The 22,286-nt window shown below is 43.2% G+C and overlaps 2 protein-coding genes and 1 pseudogene across 4 annotated transcripts in view; 2 read left to right on the top strand and 1 right to left on the bottom strand.

Annotated features, from left to right (window-relative positions):
* The window catches only part of EFTUD2 (elongation factor Tu GTP binding domain containing 2), a 32,444-nt gene extending 13,555 nt beyond the window's left edge, over nt 1-18,889 (bottom strand). Inside the window, exons 1-10 of one of the 2 annotated variants that reach the window (XM_036450713.2) lie at nt 18,757-18,889; nt 14,536-14,644; nt 10,036-10,201; nt 9,081-9,159; nt 7,540-7,615; nt 6,992-7,057; nt 5,521-5,556; nt 4,055-4,145; nt 3,187-3,269; nt 2,116-2,282 (exon numbers count right to left, since the gene is read on the bottom strand). In XM_036450713.2, coding sequence (XP_036306606.1) covers nt 2,116-2,282; nt 3,187-3,269; nt 4,055-4,145; nt 5,521-5,556; nt 6,992-7,057; nt 7,540-7,615; nt 9,081-9,159; nt 10,036-10,201; nt 14,536-14,640 — 869 coding nt within the window. In that variant the 5' untranslated portion in view covers nt 14,641-14,644; nt 18,757-18,889. The remainder of the gene's footprint in view (nt 1-2,115; nt 2,283-3,186; nt 3,270-4,054; nt 4,146-5,520; nt 5,557-6,991; nt 7,058-7,539; nt 7,616-9,080; nt 9,160-10,035; nt 10,202-14,535; nt 14,645-18,756) is intronic. The other variant, XM_045586190.1, reaches the window with a different exon arrangement.
* On the top strand, nt 11,580-11,722 carry LOC118726678 (annotated as a pseudogene).
* Nucleotides 18,890-19,044: 155 nt separating the features above from the next.
* CCDC103 (coiled-coil domain containing 103) lies at nt 19,045-22,274 on the top strand. Of its 2 annotated transcripts, XM_036450720.2 has the most exons (4): nt 19,045-19,222; nt 20,127-20,278; nt 20,687-20,819; nt 21,666-22,274. In XM_036450720.2, the coding sequence occupies exons 2-4, from the start codon at nt 20,136-20,138 to the stop codon at nt 22,116-22,118; spliced, it is 729 nt and encodes a 242-aa protein (XP_036306613.1). In that variant the 5' UTR covers nt 19,045-19,222; nt 20,127-20,135; the 3' UTR covers nt 22,119-22,274. The 2 variants fall into 2 exon arrangements, with proteins under 2 accessions (XP_036306613.1, XP_045442148.1); XM_045586192.1 differs by lacking the exon at nt 19,045-19,222 and having other exon boundaries at nt 19,233-20,278.
* Nucleotides 22,275-22,286: the final 12 nt, after the last annotated feature.

Below are 22,286 nucleotides of genomic sequence, written 5' to 3'. Positions count from 1 at the left end.
TGCCAACAGCCTGGTCCAAGAAAGTGACATGATGAAGTTGTCCCCTAACTCACAGTCACAAGCAGACTTCCCAGAGCTGGGAACACTCTGCATGATCTTGGAGAAGTTCACTGCACCGGACAGACAAGGGGAAACTTGGAGGGCAGAGACAAAGGGATTAGAACACAGGAAATGAGTCTAATGCGATCGGACAGAAACACATTCTGGAGAAATCTCAATCTTACAAACACAGACATGAACACCAGCATAAATGAATGAATGCACGAGTAAAAGAAAAAGTAACTTTGCTCCCCATTCCCACCGCCCTAAAGATCTTTCTTCTGCTTTGTTTGGCTTGTTTTATTTTTTAAATATATTTTTATTGATTTCATAGAGGAAGAGAGAGGGACAGATAGAAACATCAATGATGAGAGAGAATCATTGACTGGCTGCCTCCTGCACGCCCCCCATGTACCCTTGACTAGAATCAAACCTGGGACCCTTAAGTCTGCAGGCTGATGCTCTATCCACTGAGCCAAACTGGCTAAGGCTTATTTTTTAAAAATTGTGTTAAAATTTTGTGTCTTATATGCATAACCCATTGACACAAACAATATTGGAGGGAGCCAACGTGGGGGAAAAGGGGACATATATAATAATTTCAACAATAAATTATTTTAAAAAACTGTCTTAAAAGTCATGCAGAAGCAACAGCATCACAAGTTCACTAGTATCTATAACAAAATTAGTTGTACAGGGATCAAATCCACAACCTTACCTTACTACACAATGCTTTATAGAGTTTTTTAATTTAGAAATAAAAGTATTGTATTATAAAGAGCAGTCTCCTACTTCACTCCCAAGTTATGCTCCCCAGAGGCAACTGCTTTCAATTCTCTTAAAGCCATATTTCTAAATAACATGTTTAATATGGCTATTTCTTGTTCAGAGGCTGAAACATGACTTCCTATTTTGGTTGATGAGATTTAGTCCTATCCCGCCCCATCTCCCTTTTTGAAGAAGTTTATCATTTCATATTTTGGATTCTGATATTATTTTAGCCTCTAGTCATTCTCAGCCCGTCCAGAGACGGGGAGATGTCGTTCCTGGTAGTAATCAGTGCTACAAGCAGGGAAGCACCTGAACGTAATCTGTCTCTGGCCACGTAGGTAGTGCCCGCAATCCTCAACTGGAGAGGTGTTGTCTCAGTGGGACGGTCTCCTCCTGGGCCCTTTGAGGGGCCTCAAGAAGTCATCCAGTACATCCTTCAGCCTACAGATAACTGTCTTTAAGACACCTTTAACCTATTCCTCAAAGCCACCTTGATATCGTATTCTAAGTCTTCCAACCATCACTCACACTTACTAACGTAAGCCCTTGTAAACCTGTCTCATAAAGCAGCTATACCCAGAAACAGCAGCCAACAACTCCCTCTTTACTGAGTGCTAATAAGTTAACAGCAGCTAGCATTATTCACTGATCAGTTACTTCTTTTTCTTTTAAAATATATTTTATTGATTTTTTATAGAGAGGAAGAGAGAAGGATAGAGAGTTAGAAACATCGATGAGAGAGAATCATCGATCAGCTGCCTCTTGCACACCCCCTACTGGGGATGTGCCTGCAACCAAGATATATGCCCTTGACCAGAATCGAACCTGGGACCTTTCAGTCCGCAAGCCGACGCTCTATCCACTGAGCCAAACCGGTTTTGGCTGATCAGTTACTTCTAAGCGTGCCAAGTGTGTTACATCAGATATCTACTTAATTTCTTATAACATATAAAAAGGCAAATATTATTATCCCCTTTCACAGAAGCAGAAACTGATCTCATCTCTAAAAGCTTAATTTGCCCAACTTTACGTGGCTGGTATGAGGTGAAGAGGAGACTGTTTCTAGAGCTCAAGGGACTGACAATACTAAGCTGATGGTGTGTGAACATGTGTGCACAGCTGGGGAAGGCAGGGAGTGAAGGAAGCCAGGCTGTGGAGTCAGTCCCGGTAGAGCCAGGCAATGAGCTTCTGGCCCTGTCCAACAAGCTCATCAACACATGCCAAGAAATCCGAGTTGCCTCCAGAGTTCAAGGTTAAGATTTATAAAAACCAGAGTCCCTGAGGACACAGCCAAGGTCCCTTTACCTTATCAATCCATTGACCTCATCCACAATGTGGCGCAGCTTATAGTACGCGTCCGTGGGTGGCAGCTTCAGCTCCAGGATCAGCCGGTCGATCTTGTTGATGCACACGGTGACCGCCAGCCTCTCCTGCACCGCATGCTTGATGAGCCGCTCTGTGTTCAGCATCACCTGGGAGACACGAGGTGGTGAGAGCAAAGAGGGCAAAAGGTTAGGGAGAGGTGGGGGAGATAAGAGATCAACCGTAAGACGTGTGCATGCATATAAGCATAACCAATGGATGCAAAACTCTGGGGGATGAGGGCATGTATGGGAGTGGGGTGTGGGTGGGCAATGGTAAGATATGTACACATATAATACCTTAATAAAAAAATGGGGAAAAAATAAAAATAAAAAGAATGTATAGTTAAAAAAAAAAAAAAGTCCTTAATTTGGTAACTGTTACTATGGTTATGTAAACGAATGTCTTTGTTCTTAGGAAATACATTCTGAAATATTTTACTTTCAAATGGGTCAAGGGAAGAATACGCACACACGTGTGAGTATGTGTATACATGTACAGAAAGAATTACAAAGAAAATGAGGGTGAGTTCTTTGTATTCACAACTTACCAATAAATCTGATATTTTTCCAAAACAAAACAAATTTAATAAAAGCAATTCTGGCTCCCTCTGCTGGCTATCTAATTAATGACAACATGAATGAGGTTAGCCAATTTACCTAATCTTTCAATTTAGAAATATAAGACATCCTTGGTCCTTTAACTCCAATTTCTCTTATGATTAAAAACACTCAGTAATATTTAAAATCCATTTATATGAACATACCTCTTGTTTTTTTATATTTGTCATTTTATCTTTTTTTCTGAATAGCAATGGGTCCTATCATTCATTTTAAACTTCACTGGAATCAGAACTAATTTTGAACTTCATTTAGAGCAAATATGAGCTTTAGTTTTAGAGCAAATATGAGCCTTAATCCCACAGACTCTCATGTTCTCTGGTTCCCAGCTTGCTCAGTGTTCAGTGCTCTGTGGGTGGGGCAAACCTAACAGTAAGTAGGGGTCTAGACTCACGCCCTCGGCAGCATCGATGAAAAGCACCACTCCATCTGAGATGCGCAAGCCAGCCGTGACCTCATCAGAAAAATTCACATGTCCTGTAAAGCAAATACCAACCAAGTCACTAACTAAATTGCACAGTAGTGTCCAGCCGGTGGTGGCAGGAAGAGGCACAATAACTGGTAAATGGTCTGAGGGGTACTGCAAACCCCCAGTTTCCCTTTCCCTTCTCTCCACAGCAATCTGTGGTGGATAAAATTCCACCATTAGAGTCACATCCTTGGATTAAACTTGTGTACATGAAGTCCCCAAACAAAAAGAATGTGTTTTACCTAGGAGGGCATAACATATTCACATTCGTCTACTCAGCAATAAGCAGAGTTCTGAGGAAATGAAGACAATTTGGAGGCAGGAGAAAAGGCAAAGGAGGGCCAGGAGAAGGAGAGATAGTACCGAGATAGTACCTGGCAAGATGCTGTGGGAGCAGGACTGACAGGTATGAGGGCACTGGGCAAGGAAACCGATCTGTTGAAACTCAGATTTTCCTGTTTAAAACTCTGCTCCACTTGGTCTTCTCCAAAAGATAAAGAGTCAGACTCGGGGCAAGGCACACTGCCTATTGGTAACCTGCGTGTCTACTAGCAAGCAGTTGATGTGTTGCTACCATAATCTCCTTCAAAAGATTGAGAGTGGCTGAGGCAGGGAACCATGTCTGACTCACCTTTGTTACCATAGCATGGGCCTGAGCAGACTCAGTGAATAAATGAATAAAATTTCCTAAAATGTAAATATTTCAGAGAAGAGTAAAGAGAGGAGCCTGGAGCGCAGCACTTGCTACGGTAATTAACTAGTCAGAAGCAAAGAGGGTCAAGGAATGTCCTACCTGGAGTGTCCATGATATTGAAGAGGTAAGATTTTCCTTTAGTATCCGGCAAAACCACTGTCACAGGAGTGCTTTTGATGCCAACACCTCTCTGCAAGTAAAAAAAAAAGAGTTCAAGTCTTCTTCCCCTACAAGAGGGGTTCATTCTTCTCTTGCAGTTTGCCAGTTGCTAGTAAAGTACACTGATTTATCACTTTGTAGTAGATATGATTTGTATCTAGCCATCCAACCGGAATGACCTTGAAGATGAAATATCTTAATGTTAACAGCATTTGGGGAGGGATGTTGTTTCAAATACAAAAAAAGTAAAACAAGTTTTATCCTCCTCAAACACTGGGAACAAAAATAATAACCAAGCTTTAGGTACGTAAAAACAAACAATCTGGGGGCATTTTAGGCTCAAAACATAAAAATAAATAAATAAACAAACAAACAAATAGACAAAAACTATAACAGGGAACCTAGCCGGTTTGGGTCAGTGCATAGAGCATTACCCTGCGGACTGAAGGGTCCTTGGTTCAATTCTGGTTAAGGGCACATGCCCAGGTTGTAGGCTTGATCCCCAATAGGGGGTGCGCAGGAGGCAGCCAATCAATGATTCTCTCTCATCATTGATGTTTCTCTTTCCCTCCCCTTCCTCTTTGAAATCAGTAAAAATATACATATAAAAAATTATAATAGGGAATAATTATTAAACTTTAGTCAAATAAATATATTAAGAAACAACAGTAATGTCCAGCTGGTGTGGCTCAGAGGTTCAGCATCGACCTATGGACCTAAAGGTTGCCGGTTTGATTCCTGGTTAGGGAACATGCCTGGGTTCTTGGCTTGATCCCCAGTAAGGTTTCTTTAAAAAAGAGAGAAGCTACTGCTAGAAAGGCATTGTCTTATGGATGAAGTAATCTTACAGATTTTAAGCATGATATAATTTTAAAAATCATGTTGGCGCCTGCATAATTTACAGATGTACACATCTATTAGTATCTGCCCTATTAGACCCATTAAATCCAGTCAAGGATAGGAGGGTTCCTCCCTTTTATCCTACCGCTTGCCTAGCCAGCTCCCTTCAAGTTATAAATAATGGGATGACTGGTAGGTAGAAGTTAGGAGATAAAGAGGTGAGAGCGAGAGAGGGGTTCGAGGTATGCACCAAAGTGTTATCATAAAGACTCCTACTGCCAAAACTGGTTTGGCTCAGTGGATAGAGCGTCGGCCTGCGGACTGAAAGGTCCCAGGTTCGATTCCTGTCAAGGGCATGTGCCTTGACTGCGGGCACATCCCCAGTGGGGGATGTGCAGGAGGCAGCTGATTGATGTTTCTCTCTCATCGATGTTTCTAATTCTCTATCCCTTTCCCTTCCTCTCTGTAAAAATCAATAAAATATATTTTAAAAAAAGAAAAGACTCCCTACAAAACTATTGCTGGGTCTGGTGTGGGCACTAGTCGAGTTTCCAAAGCAAACTTACCTCTTGTTCTGTGAAGAGGATGTCAGTGTAGCAGAGCTGAAAAAAATAAACTGTTGTTACCAACTGAATTCAGACGCCTCTCCCACACAAACCATCAATCACTTTCCCCCACCACTTCCCAACTCAAGGTTTCTGCCACCGGAAGAAAATACATGAAAAGAGCAGGGTCTCCCTACAAAAATTCCAGACAATGAGACCCGTGCCTTCACAGACGGAAAATGCTCGTGGATGTGTTTTGGGGGATGGGGGTGAAGACCAGGTATAGCTGGAAAGCTAAATTATATCAAATGCACCCAATTCTTAAAGGGAGTCACATCCAGCCTTCATGGAACCCCACATGCTGAAACAGTCAAGCTGGCAGAGACTGAATAATTATTACACTGAGACTTGCAGCAAAACTGGTCTCACTCACAGGCATGTAAATTCATCATGAAAACAATACAGTCCATGCCGAAACCGGTTTGGCTAAATGGATAGAGCGTCTGCTTGGGGACTGAAAGGTCCCGGGTTCGATTCCAGTCAAGGGCATGTACCTTGGTTGCGGCATATCCCCAGTGGGGGGGGGGGGGTGCAAGAGGCAGCTGATCGATGACTCTCTCTCATCGATGTTTCTAACTCTATCTCTCTCCCTTCCTCTCTGTACAAAATCAATAAAATATTTTTTAAAAATACAGTCCAATTGTATTATATTTATAGAGGAAGCTTTTAATATTATGACAGGGAAAAAGTGGCTATAGTCGGCCAGTGTAGCTCAGTGGTTGAGTATTGACCCATGAACCAAAAGGTTGCTGGTTCAATTCCCCATCAGGGCATATGACCGGGTTTCGGACTTGATCCCCAGGGGAATGGGAGGGTTTGTGTGTTTGGGGGCAGAAGGGATGTGTAGGAGGCGATAGATTGATGATGTTTCTCTTTCATTGATGTTTCTATTTAGCCCTCTGCCTTACCCTTTCTCTAAAATCAATAAAAAATTTAAAAAAAGAAAAAAAAACAAAGAGAAAAAGAATTGGCTATAAAAGCCCTAGCTGGTTTCACTCAGTGGATAGAGCATCGGCCTGTGGACTGAAAGGTCTGGTCAAGGACATGTACCTAGGTTGCAGGATCGATCCCCAGCCCAGGATGCATGCAGGAGGCAACAAATCAATGTTTCCTCTCTGTCTCTCCCCCTCCCTTCCACTCTCTAAAAAAAGTCAATGGAAAAACATCCTCGAGTAAGGATTAACAACAACAACAAAAGTCAGAACATATTAGAAAAGAGGAGGGATCTCAAGTGTAGAACAGATCATCCAAAAATACTGCAGAGTAATATTCTTTATGCTCCCAATAAAGTTGTAATTATTTCCCTAAAGGCAATTAATAGAAATTACAATCATAAAGCGGCACTTTGACGACGTCATTATTTATAGTGAGTGAGAAGGCTGAGGGAAGGGAGACAGACACCCTGTAAATCCTCAACAGAATTTCTACTTACATCCTGGTCATAGCGCTTTCTGATCTCCGGATGAGTCTGCTCTATTAAACAATCTACAAAACACGTCTGAAAGGAAAAAGGAGGTTAAAACCTGCCAACCACAGAGTAAAATCTATTCTACTCTTCCCCCAGCTCCCAACACAACACATCATTTAGAGATAAGGAGAGGAGGGAGAGAACAAGGAGGATTATGGGACAGCAAAGGATCAACACTAAAACCACAGGATTATTTTCAAATGAAAGATGCAGTCTTTCTTGGACAAGCATCCTCAGGGAAATAAAGACATAAAATGAGAGTAAGGCTCGTTTTCCCCTTTTCTGTCCAGCTGTAGACACAAGGCTTGTGCATGCAAGCGGCTTACTAATAGGCTCTGCAGGCTGATTAGGAAAAGCTAGAATTTCACATCAAGGTTTCACAATGCGCACCGAGCCCCAGAATCAGGAGGCCCAGCCTTATGGGCTCAAACCCCAACCTATGCCTCCGAGGGCTGAAAAAATGAACAGGAACGAAGAGAAATCCTGTTCCAAGTAGCTAACAGTTCTCTCACCTTGCCATGATGGAGGTGGCCACAAAGGGTCACATTTCTGATGAGTTCTGAGTTATCCATCAGATCTGCCAAGAAACTGAAAGGAGGAAGGAAATTGGGAAAAGTTCTTAAGTGGGAAGGGGTGCAAAAATGGTATTTTTAGTTGTTCAGGAACTACTTTCAGAGGCCAATGTGAATTTCTATATGGGTAGAACTCTGGTTTTGGGAATGGAATAGGCTTATCCATGAGAGCGACACAATCTGTGAAGTCTCGTGAGGATTTCAACATCAAAATAATAAAATTTAAAAAGCAAGGAAAAAAATAAACAAAAACCAGTACCAGAACTAACACATATACACAAGTACTATCCCTTCCAAAATCTTCAGACTAATCATTTAGGGATAATGAGAGGAGGGACTTAAAATAACTTTGGGAGTTTCTTTTTTAAAACTGTCATCAGAGCTAGTTAACAAAACAAATGCCATCTCACTAACAATGCCGAGCAGAGAACGTCCATCTTTACCAAAACCAGCATTGTCTTTCTTGCTTACCACCCACATTATTTATGGCAAGTAGCCTTTAGATGACTTTGGCTCTTTAAAAAGATCAAAGTCTGCTTTCAAAGATTGGAGATTTAAAATAATCACCATTGAGAACAGAAAGGAATATGAAGCAAGTTTTGAAGATAACTGAAAATTTGCTTCAAAAATGTCTAAATGATGGCAGGTGAGCTGAACATTTGATGAGGGACCCCCATTCTTTTGAGCAAACGAGATGAAAACATGGCTAAAAAAAAGCTTCATTATCTAACATTGAGCTACAAACACTTCACTATACAAGGGCCATACAAGTGAATTAATCAGTTTAAATATTTGCAAAAACAGTGTGAAGAGTCTAAATTATTCTATATATACAATTAGGTTTACAGTGTTTGTATGGAATATAACATAAAATCAATAACTGATAATTCAAGAATAAACTGTTTCTGGGTGAGTGGGAGGTAATGAACCAAAGACCCAATATGCATTTGTATAACCCATGGACACAGACAATAGGGTGCTGAAGGCCTGGGGCAAGGGGGGCCTGGAGGGGTTAATAATGGGGAAAAAGGGAATATATGTAATACTTGCAACAATAAAGAATTATATATATTAAAAAAGAGGGTTTCAAATAACCTACTTTTGCCCTCCTTTTTAAAATAGATCATTATGCTTCCAAAACACTTAGCAATTTTGCTGAGTCAAAAGAGGCTCTGGTGGCCCAACACTGACATTAAATACTCAGTACTCTCTGAGTACTAAGGCTGGCTTTCAATACCAAACTAGAGATTTGGAAGAAGAGAAAATAGCTGAGATATGGATGAGAGCCAAGAGAAAAGTTAAGAATGCAACTAAATATCCTAGAAGCCATATAAACTGAAAGGAAATCTTGGCAAATTGTAGGGAGAAATTTTGCTTTTGAAATTCACTGGCTACTTCAACCACAAACCACTTCCTACACCCCCATGAAATAATGAGCCTACACTATTCATGGAGAGAGGTTGAGAGACCTTATAACTTACTCCATTTCATACACCGTGACAGGTAACGTCTGCTCCATCAGAGTGAATTTCTTGGTTTTCACTGGCTTAATAATAGGTTCTGGGGGGGAAAAAAAAGTAGTAATGTGCAGGTAGGCAAAAAACATAAAAATACAGAGCTCTATTCCATTAGGCTGGGCTTTCAGAATGTACGATATGTCATATAAATTTACGTTATTCTCAAAGATTACACAGATGCTGAGGAAGTTCTGGGAATGCTACTTTGCACAAGACAGTAAAGGAGAATTGTGAACTGAGCTTGAACTTCATTTTGTGGGACACAGGGAGAGGGACTGGATTTAGGCTGAGGTCAATGTCAGTTCAAAACCTCTCCTTGCACTTACAGAATGGAACTACTCAGAAAATAGGCATCATGAAGTTTGGTTCAAAGAGTTGGGATTATTTGGTGGGAGAACTTAAATACAATCTTCAAGCACCTAAACAGATATTAGGTAAATGAAGAAATCACTCTTACTTTCCTAGAAGAAAAGCTATGAGTTTTATTGAATATTAAAACAGGATTGCCCTAGCCAGTTTGGCTCAGTGGATAGAGCGTTGGCTCATGGATTGAAGAGTCCAGGTTTTATTCCAGTCAAGGGCACGTACCTCGGTTGCAGGCTAGATCTCTGGCCCTGGTTGGGGTTCATGTGGGAAGCAACCAACCAATTGATGTCTCTCTCTCCCATAGATGTTTCTCTCTCTCTCTCTGTCTCCCCCACTCTCTCTACCCTCTTTAAAAATCAATGGAAAAGCATCTTCAGGAGAGGATTAAAACAAACAAAAAACCAGGGTTAAGTGATTCTCAATCCAGAAATAGTACTTGAAGGCAATAAAAAAAATTAATTCATTCACTGAATTCTCATGTTTGCTGATGGCTATGAAATGAAGTGTTCTAGTTTCATTGTTGCCTCCCACAACTCAGTGGCCCCTGCCTTACCTGTGAGGGGCTGGGTGTCTTCCTCCTGAACTATGGTCTCCACCTCAGGACCATACACCTCTTCCGCGGTGGGATAGTACTTTTTGTCCTCATGCAGCACCACCTCCATCCCAGGGTGGTCTTCATCGTGGTCGCCTACATCATCATCATCGTCGTCGTCATCCATCTAAAAGCAAGAGAGGCTGTAAGAGGCACACACTTTTCCTGCTCAATAACTGACATTACACGAGCTAAGGGCAATGACTTCACATGTGTGATGGCCTCTGATTTTGAGTTCTGTGCTAGAGTCAGTGGGACAGGTTCTACTCTTGCATAATCCTTCACAAAGAGAGGACTATAGAGCCAAGGCTGCAGACAGCTCTTCTCATTCAAACGAGCTCCTTCCTAAGTGTGAGCCACTGGTCACAAGTGGATCAAGAGTGGAGAAAGCAAGTGGCTTATCACAACACACCCTTTTAAGGGAAAACATAATTCCTTCCAAGGACAGAAACCAGGAAGCAGAGATAGAAACCGGGAATAAGTCCGTAACTTTAAGATGGTCACTTAGATTCACTGAACTGTTGTAGAAAAATAATTTTCTTACAGAAAACAACAGGTGTTGGTGAGGATGCGAAGAAATTGGAACTCTCATATACCGGTGCTAGCGATGCAAAATGGTGCAGCCACTTTGAAAAACCATTTGACAGCTCCTTAACATGTCAAACACAGAATTACCATATGACCCAACAATTCCATTCCTAGGTACAAATGAAAACTGATGTTCACACAAAAACATAAATAAAGGCTCAGAGCAGCAATGTTCATAATAGTCGAAAAGTGAAAATAACCCAAATGTCAATAAAATGTGGTATATCCACACAATGGAATATTATTTGGCAATAAAAATAAATACTTATACATGCCACAACATTGATAAATCTTGAAAACATTATACTAAGTTAAAGAAACCAAATACAAGGACAATGGTTTTCAACCCAGGGGCAATTGAGTAACATCTGAAGATATATTTGGCTGTTATATATGGTGTGTGGGATCTACTGGGCAGAGGCCAGGGATACTGCCAAATATCCTACAAAGCACAGGACAGACCCCACAACAAAGAATTTTCTGGCCCCAAATGTCAATGTTGCCGAGGTTGACAAACCTGGCTCCAGTGGTTCTGAGCAGAGGAATAATATGATCAGACTTTTGTTTTAAAAAGAATCACTCTGGTTCCTGTACTGAGAATATACTGGAAGGAGGGAGATTAGAAGGAAGTGAGGGGAGGCTGAATCTGGATATGTTCTGAAGGTAGAGTCAAAAGTGTATTCTAGCCGAAGCCGGTTTGGCTCAGTGGTAGAGTGTCGGTCTGCGGACTGAAGGGTCCCAGGTTCGATTCCGGTCAAGGGCATGTACATTGGTTGCGGGCACATCCCCAGTGGGGGGTGCGCAGGAGGCAACTGGTTGATGTTTCTAGCTCTCTATCTCTCCCTTCCTCTCTGTAAAAAATCAATAATATATATATATATATATTATATATATATATATATATAAAGTGTATTCTAATCACTTCTTGGCCTTTTGGGTTAAGTTCAAGCACAATTATCTGTCCCTGTCAGTTTAATATCTGATATGTCCTCTACCTGAGGACAATAAATATATTACATGGAATGCTGGAGCAGGGAGGTGGAATAGGGGCTTAAAAAAAAAGTGCATTCTGATGGTGGGGGGGGGGGTGGGGGGAGGGGGGAAGCTCAGTATTTAGGTCCCAGACCAAAGTTTGAGATGCCCTGTTACCGTGGTTGCCAACCTTTCGGACTTCACAGACCAGACTGCTGCCCTATTAGACATCAAGTAGAGAAGCTAAGAAGGAAGTTGGGCATATAAACCTGAGGTTCAAGAGTAAGGCCCAGGTTGGAGATATAAATTTGAGAGTCCTCAGTGAATAGAAAGTATTTGGTAGATTGGATGGGATCATTAGGGGACTGAGTACAGACAGAGAAAAGGATAAGGAATGGAGCCTGGGACCTGTTGACAGTTATGTCAGGGAGATGAGGAGAAACCAGCGGTGAAAGCTGAGAAGGGCCAGCCAGTGAAGAGAAGGAAAACCTGGGAATTCTCTGGAAACCAAAGGAAGAGAAATGGTCAGCTGGGCTAGTCAGATGCTACAGAAATACCTGGTAAGATGAGGACTGGATCCAGAACAGAGGTCACTCGTGACCTTGACCAGAACATTCACACATGGCCTAACTATATGGTCTTGTTGCTCTTAATAGCTTTAATGGGATAAAATTCACATTTCTCTCAACTCACCAATTTTAAGTGCACCATTTTAATGGTTTTTTAGTATACTCAGAGTTGTGCAATCATCACTGCAATCAATTTTAGATCCTTCAGCCATCACTTCCCAATTCCATGCCCCAACCTAGACAATCATTAATCATTCTACTTCCTGTCTCTACAGACACTAACTCTTTATTTGGCTTCACTCTGAATGTGATTTCCTCAGATTTTTTCTTGGTCATCGCACCAGGAGTAATCTCTCCTTATATCCTATTACCATGGATATAAGTTAATATGTCTTAAATGGCACTTGTCCTCCTTCCCTGTCTCATATTAAAAACACTTTTGTATGCACTTCATCTCCCCTGGCAAGCAGTACGCTCCTGGAGGGCAGAGATAATGCTTTGCTCTCCCTGCCTCACGATTCCTTGCAAATAATAAGTGCTCCATAAATTCTTAATGAATGATTTCTGGGGCTTTATTTAACTTGCAATTCAAGTTTGTTGGGATCATTTTGAATTTAGATTCTGTTATCCAATATATGAGCTTATGTGATGTGTAAATTTTATAAACTTCTTTATCTTTACCTAAGTCATTGACAAAAAGGTCGAAAAGGATGGGACCGAGCACAGATGCCTGGGGCATGTCATAAGAGCTCTGGCAGTGACTCATATCAAAGCTCTCTCCGTCCCATTATTCAATGGCTGGGACTTGTCTCCTATTATGACCCAGCCCATATACTTTCCACAAGGATGTCATGAGTTACCGTGGTTACTCTGGGGAGTGAAATAGAATAAGAACAAAAATATACTTTCTATTTGGCTTGAATGTGTTCATTATTTACGTGTATAATATCTCTTTAAAATAATATATATATATATTTAATATATATTTTATTGATTTTGTACAGAGAGGGAGAGAGATAGAGAGTTAGAAACATCGATGAGAGAGCATCATCGATCAGCTGCCTCTTGCACACCCCCTACTGGGGATGTGCCCGCAACCAAGGTACATGCCCTTGATGGGAATTGAACCCGGGACCCTTCAGTCCCCAAGCCAACGCTCTATCCATCGAGCCAAACCGGTCTCGGCTAAAATAATATTTTTTAAATATATCTTTAGAAAATCATTGATTGGCTGCCTCCTGCAAGCCCCCAAGTGGGGATCAAATGAACAACCTGGAATCAAACCAGCAACCTTTTCACTCATGTGTCGATGCTCAACCACTGAGCCCCTCTGGCCAGGCTAAAATAATATTTTTAAGAAGAAAATAACTGATTTATAAGAAAAATAAGATATCAGATGCCTTGCTCAAATCAAGATATATAATATCCACAGCATATACCTGACCTATATCTCAATCTGGTAATTGTATCAAGAGGAAACTTTTATAAAACTCACATGAGCTTTCTAAGTGGTTAAAGTCATCTGTTTTTAAAAATCTTTCCATAATTTTTACCACGCTTGCACATCACACTCTCTAGCCTGTAGTTTCTGAAATGCAGTGCCTTACCTCCATCTCTGAAAAGCAGGATGAGTTGCCGATTCACTTCCTAGCACCACAGCCAGTCCTGTTTCTTAAAGATGACCACATGGCTCTCAGCTTCCCTCGCCAAGGTCTCCCCCATCCAGGACCTAATGCATCTGGACTTGGAGACTTGAACACACCTAAGCCCCCAAGAGGCTCTCTTTTCACCTCACACATAAGGCTTCAATTTTCTTGTCCCCGTGTTTTTTCTATTGTTTCTAGTTTGAAGGACATTTTTCCTGACGGAGAATACAGATGGTAGCCAGGACTGTTATTCTGCTTCCTGCTGTTTTATTAATGTCACAGCTCCATCGATGAGCAGTGGCCTACCTACTTCTTGTTCTGAACACCACTAAAACATAAAAGCATCTTCAGTGTCGTTTGCAAGTCTCAGACCACACTGAACTTCACCCTCCATAGCTCTCCTGACGGGGAGTCAACGGAAGCTGCACCTTCTCTTTCTGCTGCTTTTATTCGTCTTTCAAAACCTGAGCTCATGAAGGAGTTCCCAGTGCAGCTGCACTTGGAAAGGGTGACTACCTTATATATTTTTTTGGAACTTTAGTAGCTAAGTTTTCTTAGGGAAGTATGAGATCCCAGTAGGTCATATTATAATGTACAAAGGTATATTATGGGAGCACAGAGTATTCAGTACTTTTATTTTGTTGTTTTTTTAAAGAGAGAAGAAAAAAGCAATATATTTGTCTTACCTCATCAAGATCTTTGGTCTCTCTGCCCAATTCATCATCATCTTCATCAGAATCTAGCTCTGGTCCAATATAATTCCCAAACTCGTCATACAAGTCAGTATCCATGATGCTGCAATTAAAGAAGAGAAGTTAGTTAGATTCAGACAAGGTAATCAGGCCTCCACCACATGGTCCCACATGAAATTTATAAACTTTATACATCTAGGCTTATAGTTGACCATATCCCTTCACTCATTTCCTTTCCAATTACACTAACTCATAGTCTCTGTTTACATACTCTTCTTCTTTTAATACTAAATAAAAAATATATAACTTAATACTAGAAGGCTTCAAAGCTAGTATAAATAACTTTCTTTTTCCTGAATTATTTGAGAACCAGAGGCCAGGTGCATGGGATGACCTGCGGGGACCAGCCTGTTGTGGGAGTGCCGCTCATCCCAGTCAGCCCAGCAGTGCTTCCCCTGTGGGAGCGCACTGACTACCAGGGAGGTAGCTCCTGTGTTGAGTGTTTGCTCCCCTGGTGGTCAGTATGCATCATAGCAACTGGCCGACCGGTCATTCTGGTCGTACCGCCATTAGGTTGCCGGGCTATTATTATATAGGATCGGATAGGATAGGATAGGATAAGTTGCTGACACAATGCCTCATCACCACTTAAAAGTTTACTGTAGGAGTTGGCACATTATGGTCTGTGGCCAAATCAGGCCTGTTGCTTGATTTTATAAAGCCTCAAGCTAAGAATTTTACATTTTTAAATAGCTGAAAAATCAAAAGAATAATATTTCATGATATGTGAAAATTAATGAAATTCAAATTTCAATGTCTATAAAAACAGCTTTATTGGAACACAGCCACGCACAATCATTCATATAGTCTATGGCCACTTTCACACTGAAAGAGCAGAGCTGAGTAGCTGCAACTGAGCCCATATGCCCAGGAAGCTTAAAATATTTACTATAGAAAAGGCGTGCCAACTACTGCTTTCGTGTGTGTGATTCCTTCGAACAAGAACATTCCCCTACATAATCATAATGCAACTATCAAACCCTGGCCGGTGTTGCTCAGCAGTTGGAGTGTCGGCCCTTGCACCGAAGGGTCTCGATTCCAGGTCAAGAGCATGCACCTGGGTTGCAGGTTCAATTCCCATGCGGGAAGCAACCAATCAAGTATCTCTCTTACATCAATGTTTCTCTTTTCCCCATTCCCACTTTTACTTCCATTGCTCTAAAGATCAATGGAAAAAATATCCCCAAGTGAGAATTAACAAAAACAAAGCAAAAAAAATACAACCATCAAAAATCAGAAAATCAGACACATTCTTATCACCTAATTCACAGACACCCCCTCCCCCCCAACTTTCACAAACTGTTTTAACAACATCCTGCACAGCAAAGGATCCAACCCAGAACTGCATGTTTGCCTTTAGCAGTCATGTCTTTAGTCTCACTCTGGAACAGTTCCTGTCTTTCTTTTGACTTTTATGACTTAACACTTTTGAAGATTATAGGCTAGTAAGTTTGTAGAATGTCCTTTAACTTGAGTTTGCCTGATGTTTCCTAACGATTAGATTAAGGTTATGCATTTCTAGCAGGAACATCACAGATGTAATGCTGTGTTTTTGTTTTAAAATATATTTTAATTGATTTCAGAGAGGAAGGGAGAGGGAGAGAGCTAGAAACATTAATGATGAGAGAGAATTATTGATTGGCTGCTTCCTGCACACCACCTACTGGGGATCGAGCCTGAAACCCAGGCATGTGCCCTTGACAGGAATCGAACCCTTCAGTCCGCAGGCCGATGCTCTATCCACTCTGCAAATCCGGCTAGGGCAGTGGTCGGCAAACTCATTGGTCAACAGAGCCAAATATCAACAGTACTCAATTGAAATTTCTTTTGAGAGCCAAATTTTTTAAACTTAAACTTCTTCTAATGCCACTTCTTCAAAATAGACTCGCCCAGGCCATGGTATTTTGTGGAAGAGCCACACTCAAGAGGCCAAAGAGCTGCACGTGGCTCGAGAGCTGCAGTTTGCCGACCATGGGGCTAGAGTGATGCTGTGTGTTTTTTCAGTGCATCCCCTATCAGGTGATATCTGATTTTAATTAGTTGTGATGTTACCTTAATCACTTGAGTACAGTGGTCTCTGCCAGGCTTTTCTATTGTAAAGTTACTTGTTTTCTCTTTGTAATTAATAAGTATTTTGTGGTTTTCTCTACTTCAATTACTGAAATTCTATTCAAAGCACAGTTCAAATGCCACCCTTTTCAAGCTTTTTTGGAACCTCAATATCTCACTCCCCTATGCTGCTATTGTCTTCTGCGGCTTTACCAGCATTTACTTGTTTTGAATGGCAGTTAACAGTACTGATTACCCTCACCAACAACTCTGCAGCTTACAAGTAATAAACAACAGATTAGAGCATGGGTTAAGGGTTTGGGCTCTGGAATTGGAAGATTTGGATGTGAGTCCTAACTTTTGTCACTTAATAACTATGTATTCCCGAAACCGGTTTGGCTCAGTGGATAGAGCATCAGCCTGCGGACTGAAAGGTCCCAGGTTCGATTCCGGTCAAGGGCATGTACCTTGGTTGCGGGCACATACCCAGTAGGGGGTGTGCAAGAGGCAGCTGATCAATGTTTCTCTCGCATCGATGTTTCTAACTCTATTTTTCTCCCTTCCTCTCTGTATAAAATCAATAAAATATATATATTTTAAAATAACTATGTAACTTCAGGTAAGCCACTTCTACTCTAAACCTGTTTCCTTAACTGGAAAATGGAGTGCACAATTTCCATTGCATAAAAGGTTAAGAGAATTAAACGAAATAGTGTATGTAAAGAATTTGTCAGAGTCCCAGACTCAATAAATGGTAGCCAGCATTATTTTTTTATCTATTTAAAAATATATTTTTATTGATTTCAGAGAGGAAGAGAGATAGAAACATCAATGATGTGAGAGAATTGATCAGCTGTCTCCTGTACACCCCCTACTGGAGATCGAGACCACAACCCGGGCCTGTGCCCTGATTAGGAAGTGAACCATGACCTCCTGGTTCAAAGGTTGACACTAAACCACTGAGCCATGCCAATCAGGCATTTTTGGCTATTCTTAAGTTCAGGAATCCTGTGTTCTTTGTGCCTACCTGACAATGTATAAGTAGGCACTGTTATATATTAAATAAATGGAATGTTTAATTTTGAGATACTGTTATTTCTTGCAATAGGTTAATCCTTTACCTCCCTCAATGCAACCTGTTGAGTGCTGATTGTAGGCAAAATAGAGAAGAGCCCCCAAAACTAGTAGCTAACATAAACTATTATAATTTTAAATATGCACAGGGATTCGTTACACTTCCAAAGAGCTATCACATCTGTGCTCATTTCATTCTCCCAAATCCATGAAGTGACAGCAGAAATTTTTACATACGGATATTCATGGGACACACCAAGCTAATTTCTACTTCGGGGCCACTGTACTTGCTATTCTCCTCTGAAATGCTCTTCCTTTGGGTATTTATATCTTGTTCCTTCATTTCACTCGGTCTCTATGAAAATGTCACGTTTTCTGCGAAACCTTCAATTGTCACTCTATAAAAGTCCTCCATACACACTCTCTGTTTTATTATTATTAACATTTACCACCAACTGAAACCTATCTATCTATATATGTGTTTACTGTCATCCCTCCAACTACAATTTAAGCAAGGACTCCATTTCACTTAGTGCCTGGAACAATACAGGGCCTCAATAAGTATTTGCTGAATGAATGAACGATTCCAACAAGGCACAGAGAAGAGAGCTGACTTGCTTCCAGTGGCACAAAGCCAGTAACTTTGGGCATCAAACCTCACTGCAACTTCCCGCTATAACGCAGGCTCTCAAAGGAACACAGAGTAAGCACGGAGAGAGTCTGGCACAGGAGTGAAGATGGCACAGGTGGAACCGGAGAGAGGGGACTGAACAGTGAGAGAATGACTCCTGCCTAGGGAAGGGTTTAACGGGTAGACATTGAGGGAATCCTGGAATCTGGGACTGCGTGTTGGAAGTCGCGGGAAGGCGGGTGGGGGTTGGGGGGGGCTTTCATTTCTTTCCCGTTCCACACTCCAATTTACCCGTTTGTAAAGTAAAAGAGGCAGATAGCATATATAGTCTCTTCCAGATCTGACATTTGTTCCCCTTCCCACCCGGAGCAACTTTCCCATCCCGTAGCGCGTCAACTCACCTCCCTCCCGCTCAGCCAAAACCTCCGAGCAGCCTACGGAGCCCGCGCTTCCGGCCCACGCTGCGGCGCAGCCTGCGCCGGCCGTCCCGAAGGACCCCGCCGACGCCGCGGCCGCGTTTCTGCCGCGGACAGCCCTCTGCCTGAGGACTAGCTCGGAGGAATGGTGTCCGCGGACACAGGAACGGGAGAGGTGGAGTTGTAAAGACTGAATGAAACTGAGGCGTGGGCTACTCCAAACAGAGTGAGGCCTGAAGGGGCCTGAATCTGATCAGGCGCCTCGGGACCACACTGAAAGGGGAGGGCCTTCGAGCCGATCACGTGGGCAGGCTGTGACAGCAGTTGCTAGGCAACCACTGCGGCTGCGTCTGGTCTACACGGAGCTGTTCTGTTCCGGAGTATCTGAGTGTCCCCAGAGAAAGCAAGGGAACCGAGGCCAGGGCTGCTGGGGTGACAGGAGGGCAGGAGGGTTAGTTCTGTTTATTCAATTACCGGGTAGGGTTCAGAACTGGACAGGAGCCAGGACATCTGAGTTCAATTCCTGGTCAGCCCAGCCGCCTTCTTGGTTGGGGTAGAGAGGGTGGGCGAAGGGCTTGTTTGCAGACATCCCACTACCCTGCCCTAGGGCTGTTGATGATGCTTCAACCATAACATCTTGCTCAGTGCACCAGGAATCTGAGGCTCAAAGAGGTCTCACCACAAGAAAAAAGCAAGAGCCAAAACTAGAACCCATTTAGGTGATCTCGCGGTAGAACAGGCCAATCAGCCTCATACGCGGAGGCTACAGAAGTACAGGGGCAGAACTAAACAGGGCTCCCAAGTACCTAGTCCTCCAGCCCTGGGCTGGTCAGAGGAATTTGGGACAGGAATCATTAAGCCCCTTCCTCTACCACTTCTACTTGGTTTCCTGCTCAGTCATTGCATTTGGTTTGGGTGAAAAGGTATTCTTTCTCATTAAAGACATTTAATGATGGATGAAATTTTATCCCTGGGCTCCAGAGCAGCTAACAATAGTTCTGCTTTTGTGTGAGGTTCTCCTCAATCACCACAACTTGCTATGTGGAAGAGTGAAGGGACTGAATTCTGAGATCCATATGCTTCCTCAAAGAAAGCACCAATTCTTAGAGGCAGAAAACGAAATTAAGCTATGGCTCCAAACTGAAAGTCATTCCGTTTTCAGTGACAACAAATCTTAAGCACGTCCTCACTGTGTAACTCTATAAAGTAGAGAACTAGGTTCTTGTAAACCCCCCAAATATAACTGACAAGATGTCCGGGAGTGCTTTTGGGTCATTTTGTGGGCTAGCAAAGAATCCACTTTCCTTCCCCTGTTATGGACCTTCCAATGATGTCCATCCTCTTTTCCTCCCCAGGCACAAGCCATGGAGAGGAATGACATCATTGACTTCAAGGCTCTGGAGAAAGAGTTGCAGGCTGCAGTTACCGCCGATGAGAAGTACCGGAGAGAGAATGCTGCCAAGTTTCGGGCAGTGGAACAGCGGGTGGCTTCCTATGAGGAGTTCAGGTTGGCTTAATGTCTTTTTTCTCAGGTCCCCCTGTTATGGGGTCTGTAGTGGGTAAGAGCACGTGCTCTGGAGTCAGACAGTTCTGGGCTTAGTCCTGGTCCCGTCCTCTGCTACCTGTGTCATCTTGTGCGAGTCATTTAACCTCTGTGAGCCTCTATTCCTCATCTGTAAGAGAGAATAACCATGACTATGATCAAATGAGTTATTACATGTTAAGATTTTTGAGCAAGAATGTCTGGGACATGGGAAGTACCTAAAAGCTGTCAGCTGCTGTTGTCGCTGTTGTTATTGTTGTTGCTGTCATATTGACCTGTCAACAGGTTCAACCTATGTCATGCACAGTCCAGCCACCTCACGCCCACAGACGTCGTTAGGTCTGTCCCTGGATCTCTGTCCTTTGTCTGCAGGGGTATTGTCCTTGCATCACACCTCAAGCCCCTGGAGCGGAAAGACAAGGCAGGAGGAAAGAGGACTGTGCCCTGGAACTGTCACACTACTCCAAGAGAGACCACTCTGGACGAGACAACTGAAATCTCCCAGGTAGGCGGGGCCCAGCAGGATTCCCTGCCGTAAAGCTCCAGTCCCGTCTTCTTACAACACCTACCTTTTCCTTATTTCTCATGTTAAGGCAATGGAGGCAGGTTTCTTCCTCTGATCCCAGAAAGAGAGAGTGAGGGGAGTTAAATTGGGCAGGACAAATCGGAAAGTTGAGCGAGGCAGGTCCCTCTCAGCCAGTCCTTTAACTTGCATTCGCAGCTCAGGCAGGGGTTGCTCTGGGTTATAGGGTGTAGAGTATAATGACCCTATGACGGTGTTGGCAGGGAGACCTCGCCTGGCAGGTCCTTAACACTCCCCTGGAGTTCTTTCTCTCTTCCTGAGGTTTCCAGTCGTCCCCTCTGCTCTGCTCAGAGTGAAAACCCTTCCTCTCACGTTCATCAGTAGGACTACCCTGGGACAACAGAGAATCCCAAACCGGGCCTGTGTTCTGAGAGACCCTCTCTCATCCGAAAAGGCGGCCGCCATGGACCACAGCCTTCCCAGGGCTCAGAGAGCAGCAGCAGAGTTCGGCTGAGAACCCATAGGCCTCCCTCCCTCGCACTGCCACAGAACAGCTGCAAACGCTCAGGGTTCTCCTTTCTTTTTTTTCTTAAAAAAAAAAAAAATATTTTATTGATATTTCACAGAGAGGAAGGGAGAGAGATAGAGAGCTAGAAACGTTGATGAGAAACATGGACCAGCTGCCTCCTGCACATGGGGGATGTGCCCGCAACCAATGTACATGCCCTTGACCGGAATCGAACCTGGGACCCTTCAGTCCACAGACGCGACGCTCCACCACTGAGCCAAAAGGGTTTCGGCTGGGTTCTCCTTTCTTTTTCCCTCCAGGAGAAAACACCCCTGCAGCCTGAGACCTCAGCGGAGTTCTACCGTGACTGGCGGCGATACTTGCGGAGTGGGCCAGAGCGCTACCAGGCCCTCTTGCAGCTCGGAGGTCCCAAGCTGGGCCACCTCTTCCAGACAGACGTGGGGTTTGGACTTCTAGGGGAGCTGCTGACAGCACTGGCTGATCACGTGAGGCCGGCTGACCGGCTGGCGGTGCTGGGGATCTTGCGCAGCCTGGCCGGTACCGGGCGCTTTGCCTTGAACCTCAGCCTGATGAGCTGCGCAGAGAGAGCGAGCTGCAGAAGCTTGTTCCAGAAGCTGCAGGCCATGGACACCCCTCCACCCATGAAGGGGGGGCTCAGCCAGGAGGAGCAGGGTCTGGAGGAGCAGCCTGGGGGGCTCCCGGAGGAGGAAAGTCTCCTACAAGAACTGCTAGGGTTGTACCAAGTGGATTGATGGGGCCAGTGACCTTCAAAGGCCCCCAGGGATCACGGGCAGCAGGTTTTGGTTCTCTTGGGGCCTCTGCAGAACTGTGGTAAAAATCCCACACCGGCCGAAACCAGTTTGGCTCAGTGGATAGAGCATCAGCTCGGTCAAGGGCATGTATGCTGTTTACAGGCACAT

The sequence above is a fragment of the Pipistrellus kuhlii genome, unplaced genomic scaffold (genome assembly GCF_014108245.1).
Source record: "Pipistrellus kuhlii isolate mPipKuh1 unplaced genomic scaffold, mPipKuh1.p scaffold_m20_p_22, whole genome shotgun sequence".
In the NCBI taxonomy this organism is placed as follows: Eukaryota; Metazoa; Chordata; class Mammalia; order Chiroptera; family Vespertilionidae; genus Pipistrellus; species Pipistrellus kuhlii.
The sequence above is the reverse complement of the archived record's forward strand: the minus strand, read 5'-3'. Positions and strand labels throughout refer to the sequence as shown.